This window comes from Mobula hypostoma (genome assembly GCF_963921235.1).
Source record: "Mobula hypostoma chromosome 30 unlocalized genomic scaffold, sMobHyp1.1 SUPER_30_unloc_6, whole genome shotgun sequence".
NCBI lineage: Eukaryota > Metazoa > Chordata > Chondrichthyes > Myliobatiformes > Myliobatidae > Mobula > Mobula hypostoma.
Window position 1 is genome coordinate 103,911 of NW_026948163.1, and position 10,132 is coordinate 114,042.

Genomic DNA, 10,132 nt, shown 5'->3' on the forward strand with positions numbered 1-10,132 from the left:
TGTGGAAGTTTGGACAGGTACGTGGATGGGAGGGTGTGGAAGTTTGGACAGGTACGTGGATGGGAGGGTGTGGAAGTTTGGACAGGTACGTGGATGGGAGGGTGTGGAAGTTTGGACAGGTACGTGGATGGGAGGGTGTGGAAGTTTGGACAGGTATGTGGATGGGAGGGTGTGGAACTTTGGACAGGTACGTGGATGGGAGGGTGTGGAAGTTTGGACAGGTACGTGGATGGGAGGGTGTGGAAGTTTGGACAGGTACGTGGATGGGAGGGTGTGGAAACTGGTCAGTGGGAGTAGGCAGTTCGAATGATTCAGTGCAGAGGAGGTGGACTGAAGGTCCTGTTTCCGTGCTCCAGCTTTCTTTAACTCTAGTAGCAGATGGCTTACAGACAAGACACTAAAGATGATTAAAGTGACGTTACTTTGTGTTGAGCAGAGATGAGAAAAACTCCATTCAAAATTATATTGATAAAATTACTCAGTTAGTCAATACTGCAGTAAAAAGGAACCAATGGGGAAAACACTTATTCACTAAATGGAGAACATACAGGCTCCCAGAATTATACCCTTCATAACCAGGAGAGGCATATTAAACTGTTACGCCTAAAATACAAGAGGATAATTAATTGTTAATCTGCAAAGAAAATAACAATTAAACAGTCTGAACCGAAAATTAAACAGTCTGATCCAACCCCACACCCCATCTGTCCACTGGAGGTCACTGCCTTCTGTTGGGATGGATGGAAAGTTGAGGCTTTCTTTATAAAGCTCTGGTGAGTATTGTGCAAACACGAGGAATTCTGCAGATGCTGGAAATTCAAGCAACACACATCCAAGTTGCTGGTGAACGCAGCAGGCCAGGCAGCATCTCTAGGAAGAGGTACAGTCGACGTTTCGGGCTGAGACCCTTGCAGGTTTGGGCCCCTTTTCTAAGAAGGGATGTGCTGGCATTGCACAGGGTTCAAAGCAGAGTGGTTCCAGCAATGAAAAGGTTACCGTATGAGGAGCGATTGAAGCCTCTGGTTTTGTACTCACTGGAATTCAAAAGAATGAAGGAGAGGATCTCATTGAAACCTATCAAAATGTTGAAAGGTCTCTAAAGAGTGGATGTAGAGAGGATGTTTCCTATAGTGGGGGAGTCTAGGACCAGAGGACACAGCCTCAGAAAAGGGAGATGTCCATTTAGAATGGAGATGAGGAAGAATTTCTTTAACCAGAGAATCATGGATCTGTGGAATTCGTTGCCACAGGTGGCTGTGGAGGCCAGTTATCTGGTATATTTGAAGCGGAGGTGGATAGGTACCTGATTAGTCAGGGTATGAAGGGTTATGAGGAGAAAGCAGGAGAGTATGGTTGTCAGGTAAATGGATCAGTAATGATGAAATGGTGGGGTAGACTCAGTGGCCTAACTGCTCCCATTTCTTATGTTCTTACACCAGGCAGATTTACAACATTCACAGAACGATGGCCAGCCACCTGGTAACAGCGGTGGGATACCACAAACCACTCTGATGTGCAGCGTGCTTCGTATGAAAGCACAAAGTTCACTCCTCTCATTTCGACTCCCACTGGAGTTTCTCCTCTCTCTGTCTCCAAGGGACACACAATGGCCCTTGTTAGTCTTTCCCCACAGAAGTCTGTTTTATGTTAAGTGCCCAGTAGACTTCCATTATCCATCCTGTGTTTCCGATCTGATTCACATTTAATAATCACGTGTACATCGGAAAAAGTGCGGTTTGCGTTCGCAACTTCACCGTGGTAGCGTCGCGGTTAGTGCAACGTTATTACAGCTGGGGGTGTCGGAGCTAGGAGATCAGTTCCAGCGTCCTCTGTAAGGAGTTTTTATATTCTCCCCGTGGAATGTATGGGTTTCCTACCGGTTAGGAGGTTAATTGAGCATTGTAAATTGTCCTGTGATTAGACTAGGGTTAACTCGGGGATTGCTGTGGGCAAGAAGGGCCTGTCCATTCTCTGTCTGTACAGCAGTAAATCCTAGATTCATCCGCTCACCTACAGGTACACGCCTGGGGAACCCAGACCATGCTGCCCACTCGTGGAGCCTCGCCAGGGACTAGTCCGTGTAACTGCTGTTGTTTCCCCGCAGGATTCCTACATCCAGAGCAGAGCAGACACCATGCAGAACATTGAAGCCACGATCGTTGAGCTGGGCTCCATATTCCAGCAGCTGGCCCACATGGTTAAGGAACAGGAGGAGACCATACAGAGGTAGGCATCAACTGTTCTGTGTGTCCTGTACTGTCCATACTGCACCAACTGCTGCCACTGGGCTATAGACGTGCAGGAGCAATGTGTGGTTAAGTGCCTTGCTCAAGGACAGAACACGCTGCCTCAGCTGAGGCTCGAACTCGCAACCTTTACATCACTAGTCCAACGCCTTAACCACTTGGCCACGCGCCAACTGGGTGTTGACAAGACTGCTAGTGTATCCGCTACTGTGACTGTCTCTGCTCTCCTTCTGGGGGAGGGAACATTGTGGCCAAATTTGCTCTCGGCTGCTCCTATCCTGCTGGCACTGGGGGTGCACTGGTCTGGGGTATAATCTCGGTTCACAGCAGGCTTGGATCATTCCACCTACCATAGAGTGAGTGTATGTGTGGGGTCAGGGGATTAACCGTGTTGCCACTGGAAGGGATTAACAGGCACGTGAGAAAGTAGGTTTAAGACAAAAGGTTCTGCAGATGTTAGAAATTTCGAGCAATGCATAAAATGCTGGATGAACTCAGCAGGTCAGCAAGGAGTTGAAGGCTGTTGGCCCGAGACGTCTGCTGTTTATTCCCCTCTATGGGTGCTGCCCAAGCTGAGTTCCTCCGGAATTTTGTGTGTGTTGAGAGATAGTTTACTGAGAGCCAACGTAGACTCTCTATGTTGCAAGGAAGAATGAGGTGCGATAGGTTGAGCGTAGGGAGGATTGGATGACAGCTCTGGTGCACGACTGCGCTTGCTGACCTGTGCTCTATCTACAGGATTGACGCCAACATCGAGGACACCCAGCTGAACGTGGAGGCGGCTCACTCAGAGATCTTGAAGTACTTCCAGTCTGTCACCTCCAACCGCTGGCTCATGATCAAGATCTTCCTCATCCTCGCCGTCTTCTTCGTTGTGTTCGTGGTGTTCCTGGCCTAGAACCAGCTCCTGGACCCCCCCACCTGCGTGCTCTCCTCCGCAGATGGTGCTGAAGGACATGGAAGGGCGCGCAGCGGGATTGACCTTGGAATCCAACTGCGCTGCTGTCTTTGGGGTGTTGCTGGTCTCAGCCAGCCACCCCCTTTACCCATTCTCACCCCACCGGTGCCAGCTGTGGCCCGCGATGAGCCAAAAATTCAGGGAGTGCGCAGCAAGCCCACGGACATCAGTTACTGTGACTCCTTCCCTCCCTGGAACTTCAATCTGTCCCTCTCCCCGGCTCTGTTCATAGCATCTTCTCTACAGACCACTGAGCCTTCTGACAGCTGGACCATTTGTTGCTGTTGGAAGTCACCGAGGAGGTGGACTTCCCCAGAGCCGATTGGCCATTGGAAGTCACTGTTGGAGGTTAACTTTTCCCCAGCACAGACAGCTGTTCATTCAGACTTCTGGAATTTGCCGACAACCCCTCCTCCAATCTTGACCGTCTGTCAACGGCAACTGTATTCCTTATTAAGTCCCAAGGATTGGCACTGAAGGGGCACCTTGAAGTTTGGAGGTTACCAGCAGCTCAAGATGACTAGGGACTGCTGATCTGACGGATTTGAGACTTTGAGCTATACATTCGAGGTCTAATTTAAACTTCATCTTCTCCTCCCTCTAAAATCAAGTTGACTTGTTCTTCACACTTTGATTTTGTAACAGGGACTGGGACAAGACCAGAGACTTTGAGTGGAACCTACCTGGGTCCTCCATCTTTCCCCGAAAAAGAACCACCGCTCCCCCCCCCCACAACCGCCACCACCATGTCCCTTGCATTTTACTTTCTATCCTTCACTCTGTGTCAGTAGGTGTCAAAGCTGCTAACTGGTTCTCAAGGTGCCCTGAGTTGGAGCCCAGTTAGTAAAAACTGGGTCATTCCATCATGAACAGTGTTTCTGTATTAATGACCCCTCTCTACTGCTCTCTCAGATCCACCCGGTTAGGAAAGTGTGGTGGTTACTCGATAGCCAAGGAGATGCCAAGAAAATGAGTCCTGACTCTGTTCCGGATGATTCTGTAAATTGTCTACCTTCAACAAATAAATGAAAGTAAATCTGTTGAGGATTAGCTAACCATGGTCAGTAACAATTTTGTTATTTCTGCAGGGAGCGAGCACTTTTACTTGGAAGCAGTTTAAAAAAACAAAAATGTCTGGTTGTCTTGCAGGATCTGGTGGGAGACCCTCTCGCCATCGGTTCCAGAGTAGGGTATCAACAAGGGGCTTGCTTCCCGCCCCATTTCAAGGGAAGATGCAAAATTGGCCCTTCAACCCTCCTGATTGTCGAGCACCCATTCTCAGAGTAGTCCTACTGTAGCCCTTTTTCATTCTCCCCACATTCCCACCAAATTGCGCGCGCACACACAGACAGACACAGACACACACACACACACACACACACACACACACACACAGACACACACACACACACAGAGACACAGACACAGACACACAGACACAGACACACACACAGACACAGACACACACACAGACACAGAGACACAGACACAGAGACACAGACAGAGACACACAGACAGACACAGACACACACACACACACACACACACACACACACACACACACAAAAACAGACACAGACACACACACACGGCAGGGAGGGGTGGCAGTGGGGGCATCCCACAGTGAATGATTAACCAGTGAGTTTTTTGTGGGGGACGCTAGAAGGCTGGCGGGGGCAGAGCGTGCAAAGTCCAGGCGGGTAGCATGAGTTCGGGGTTGGGGGGGGGTGGTCACTACTTTTCTACAGCACAGGTAGAGTGGCCGCCTTCCCCCCCCCCGCTGGGCTGCTTCCTGTTTGATGTGCCCAGCACGTTCTGTATGGATCAGCCCCTGAATGTGAAGCTGTCTCCCCAAGCCCCCCACCCTCTGTGCCAGCAGAGCACGGTCTGTAATGCCAACGATCGATCTCGCCCGCTCCATCTGCTCCAATCTCTTCGAGTGCTAACCTGGCATCACCGTCCTTCTCTGCCAGGCTGTGACTGACACTGTTGGGGAAACCACAGCCCTCCCCCTCAGCAGGCAGGGTGGCAAGGTGAGGTAGGACTTCAGCGAACACACTCCGGCAATAACGGAAACAGGTCCCTCCAATCCATTAAGGTGAGCTTGCATAAAGTATGCATCTCGGGGGTGGGGGGGGGGGTCAGAGGTGAGTTAGCCTCTGCTCTAAGAATTTTTAATATTTTGAAGGAGATTTTTTTTCTTTGTTTTAATTGATAGATTTTTAAAATGTATTTATTTAAAATTAACTAATTCCAATAAGACCATAAGAGGTAGGAGCAGAATCTGGCCACTTCATCATTACAGATCCACTTCCCCCTCAGCCCCAGCCTCCTGCTTTCTCCCCGTGACCCTTCATGCTCTGACCACTCAATGACTCGACCTCCACAGCCGCCTCTGGCAATGAATTCCACAGATTCGCCACCCTCTGGCTGAAGAAATTCCTCCTCATCTCCGTTCTAAATGGACATCCCTTTATTCTGAGGTTGTGCCCTCTGGTCCTAAACTCTCCCACGATAGGAGACATCCTCTCCACATCCACTCTATCTGTGCCCTCTGGTCCTAGACTCCCCCACTATAGGAAACATCCTCTCCACATCCACTCTATCTGTGTCATCTGGTCCTAGACTCCCCCACTATAGGAAACATCCTCTCCACATCCACTCTATCTGTGTCATCTGGTCCTAGACTCCCCCACTATAGGAAACATCCTCTCCACATCCACTCTATCTGTGTCCTCTGGTCCTAGACTCCCCCACTGTAGGAAACATCCTCTCCACATCCACTCTATCTAGAGATTTCAGCACTTGATAGGTTTCAATTAGACACCAGATTGCAGAGCCTATATAGTTCTCCCTTGTTCCATAGTTGAAGGAGCAAACCAGGGTCCTCGCACGATAAGCACCACATGAGATGTGTAGAACACTTCCTGGCTGCTGGCTGTGAATCCTACTGTCACAGAAGAAGGGCGTTCTGCCAGCCTGGCCCGCAGCTTCCTACCTCTCTGGCTTCTGCCCCACCTCCGCATTGCTGACTCTGCTGCTAACGTTCGGTTGCAGTGTCAGGGGACCGGGAGTGCTCGAGGTGAGGGGAGACAGCACGGTCTGCGAGCTGGGGAAAGCTTGGGCATGATACACTGTTCGTGGGCTTGGTGGGATCCAGGATCAGCCATGGTGGAATGGCAGTGCAGACTTGATGGGCTGAATGGCCTAATTCTGCTCCTTTGTCTTGTGGCCCTACAGACCAGTGTTGATCTGCAGCTGGGCTTGGTGGCAAGCTCTGCTTTTCTTCCCCAGAAACGAGCCGGCACTCTGTCAAAGTCTACTCACGGTAGCCTGTCCCACTGTTTCTGCGGAGAAATGTGTTCAGTTTGTATCTGCCAGTTCTCAAAGCTCTGCTGCAGTGTATATACAGAACCCAACCCCACCTATCTCCCTTCCACTGTGTTAAACTCTCAATGTTTCCCTTCAGTAGCTGATTATCACCTGACTCCCACCACCACCATTCACTCACTCACTCTCGTCCTCTCCCCACACCCTCCCAGCTACAACTGCAGAGCCCAGGGGTGGCCATGAGTGACCAAGCACAGGCAGAGCCAGAGGGGCGGGTGGCTGGGAGAGACCCAAACCTCCCTCCTTTGCCTGCGGGACCCCTCCCCTGCATGTCCTCCGACACAGGCCAGGCTTGTGTGTCAATGGCAGGCGGCAGATATGAGGGAGGTAGTGGGAGGAGGTTCTGACTGAATCAGCACGGAAAGTGTCCTGACTTTTCTCTCTGCTCTGAAGTCCGTATCTGTGTTCGAAGCACCTTTGTACTTTATATAGACCAAATTTATAAAAGCTATTGTATAATATGTACTAACTTTACCTCCAAGTTCAGTTCCGCTTCCCCAATAAAGCATGTACTGTGCATACATCTGTCATTCAGACATGGAGTTTTGCGAGTCCTTTCTCATAAAGGTGGAGGTTGGTGTAATTTCTTGATTCAGCATCACGCACTCTCGGTCAGGGACAGCATGGCTTAGACGCAGGATGAAGTCCCCTCTGAACTCCCGGGTGGGAGGCAGCACTGGTTCCATAGGATTGAAGCTCGGTCTACAATATTTAAGAGTTGCGTCTGCTCCGACCTCTCCACACTGGCATGGGATGGGTTAGCATCCCTATCTACAATGTGGCGGCATGGTACCTCCCAGATCCCGAGATCCATGTTTGAATGATGTACTTTGTTAATGCGTGTTTTTATGCTACAGTGGATCTGACCATAAGACACAGGAACAGAATTAGGCTATTCAGCCGATCGAGTCTGCTCTGCCATTTGATCATGGCTAATGCATATTGCCCTCAACCCCATTCACTTACCTTCTAACCTTGACGAATCAAGAATGTATCAACCACCACCTTAAATTTACCCGATTACTTGGCCTCCACAGCAGTGAATTCCACAGATTCTCTGGGGTTTCCGGACCCTTTGTTTCATGGTATTGGCCCATGGCATTAAAAGTGTTGGGAACCTCTGCTTTAAACCATGGACTGCACCTCAAACCAGCAGTACCTTGACACATCCTCACTGCTGGCGTTGAAGGCTGGTCTTTCCCTTGGGCTCTGCTGTGCCTGACGAGGCAAAGAAGTGATGGAGGTCGAGAGGCACATGTGTAATGGAGATGATGAGTGTAGTGGAGCTGTGGAGTTCACCACAGATGGCTGTGGAGGCCAAATCAATGGGTATAATTAAACTGGAGGTTGATAGGTCTTAGATTAGTCAAGATTATGGGGAGAAGGCAGGAGAATGGGGTTGAGAGGGATAATAAATCGGCCATGATGGAAAGGTGGAGCAGACTCAAAGGACCGAATGGTTTAATTCTGCTTCTGTGTCCTCTGGTCTTATGAACCAGGTGGAAGGGGAGGAGTTAAATGATCATTTTTGGTGCTTCAGGAGACCATGGACAAGGGTCCGGACTCTCTCAAACCCAAAGTGAACTAACATCGAGAAACGGCCTTCCCATCTGCTTTACAGTCAGAGGGTTACAGGGGCAAGCTGGCACACAAAAGAGTTGAGACCAGCATAAATCAGCCACGACCATTATGCCATATCAGAGCGATTGCAGGCTTTGATTGCGCAGTGACTCGATTGTTGAGGCTGCAGAACATTTGGACAGATGAGGAGGGGCAAAGAGGTGGCAGATGGAATACAGTGTCGGGAAGTGTATGGGCATGCATTTTGGTAGAAGGAATAAAACCATAGACTATTTTCTAAACGGGGAGAAAATTCAAAAATTTCAGGTGAAGTGGATGCAGGATTCCCAAAAGGTTAATTTGCATGTTGAATCAGTGTTGAGGAAGGCAAATGCAATGTTCCCCACTCATTTCAAGAGGTCAAGAATGGAAAAGCAAGGATGTAATGCTGAGGCTTTATGAGGCACTAGTGACGCCTCACTCGGGAGTATTGTGAAACCCTCATTTAAGAAAGGACTTGCTGATATTTGAGAGGATCCAGAGGAGGTTCACAAGAATCATTCCAGTGCTTCAAGGCTCTGGGTCTGTACTCGCTGGAATTTAAAAGAATGGGGAGAGATAGGGAGATCTCATTGAAGTGCATCAAATGTTGTAGGCCTGGATAGACTCGAGAGGAGAGGACGTGGAGAGGATTTTTCCTATCATGGGGGAGTCTAGGACCAGAGGACGTAGATAGAGTGGATGTGGAGAGGATGTTTCCTATAGTGGGGGAGTCCAGGACCAGAGGACACAGATAGAGTGGATGTGGAGAGGATGTTTCCTATAGTGAAGGAGTCTAGGACCAGAGGACACAGATAGAGTGGATGTGGAGAGGATGTTTCCTATAGTGGAGGAGTCTAGGACCAGAGGACACAGATAGAGTGGATGTGGAGAGGATGTTTCCTATAGTGGGGGAGTCTAGGACCAGAGGGCACAGATAGAGTGGATGTGGAGAGGATGTTTCCTATAGTGGGGGAGTCTAGGACCAGAGAGCACAGATAGAGTGGGTGTGGAGAGACTGTTTCCTGCATTGGGGGAGTCTAGGACCAGAGGGCACTCTCAGAATAGAGGGACATCCATATAGAATGGAGATTAGGAGGAATTTCTTTAGCCAGAGTGGTGAATCTGTGGAATTCATTACTACAGATGGCTGTGGAGGCCAAGTCATTGGGTATATTTAAGGCAGAGGTAGATAGGTTCTTGACTAGCAGAGGTGTGAAGGGTTATGAGAGCAGGTAGGAGAATGGGGTTGAGAGGGGAATGGATGGAAATTACAGAGCAGACTTGATGGGCTAAATGGCCTAATTCTGCTCCCAAGTCTTCAGGTCTTATGATTGGGCCTCCTGAGCGAACGGCCACAATGTTAGTTACCAGCATGTACCATTGCTAACATTACTGAGTTTTAAAAAAACATTTAATCATACTTCTCCATTATGGTTCTTGCTCCACGAGACGGTAACAGACATATGAAAGATGGTGAGGGATGAGTATCGTGCCTTTGTGACTGATGTTGCATCTGGAGTTGCTGACAACTGGAGAAGCGGAGATGTTTAAAAATGAATCCGTTCACAGAGCGGGAGGTACGCCTCACAGAATCTCAGGCCTGTCACCCTTCAGCGGAGTTTCTAGTCATTTCAGTCTCTTCTGAACCAGGCCGGCTGCTGGCTGTCCCCTCCTTGTTCTCCTTCCTCCACAGGATGCACATAATAAATTCACCCATATACAGAACGTTGCTATTGTGGTCACAGGAAGCCTCAATGGTACCACATGAGTGTACGGTTTTGAACTCTGCCTGTTCTGCAGAGACAGTGCAGCAAAGCTCCACCAGCGTGGTTCCTGGGACGGCCGACTGCCATACAAAGAGAGAGTGGGGATTTATCAGAACGTGATTTCCCTGGAGAGGAGGGGGCTGAAGGGTGGCCTTGTGGAGGCTTTTAAA

The 10,132-nt window shown here is 49.4% G+C and overlaps 1 protein-coding gene across 2 annotated transcripts in view; it reads left to right on the plus strand.

The window, feature by feature from the left end:
- The window catches only part of stx5a (syntaxin 5A), a 54,405-nt gene extending 47,277 nt beyond the window's left edge, over positions 1-7,128 (plus strand). For both annotated transcript variants that reach the window (XM_063039227.1, XM_063039229.1), the window contains exons 10-11: positions 2,105-2,226; positions 2,985-7,128. In XM_063039227.1, the coding sequence (XP_062895297.1) occupies positions 2,105-2,226; positions 2,985-3,144 (282 nt within the window). In that variant the 3' untranslated portion in view covers positions 3,145-7,128. The remainder of the gene's footprint in view (positions 1-2,104; positions 2,227-2,984) is intronic.
- The last annotated feature ends 3,004 nt before the right edge of the window (positions 7,129-10,132 follow it).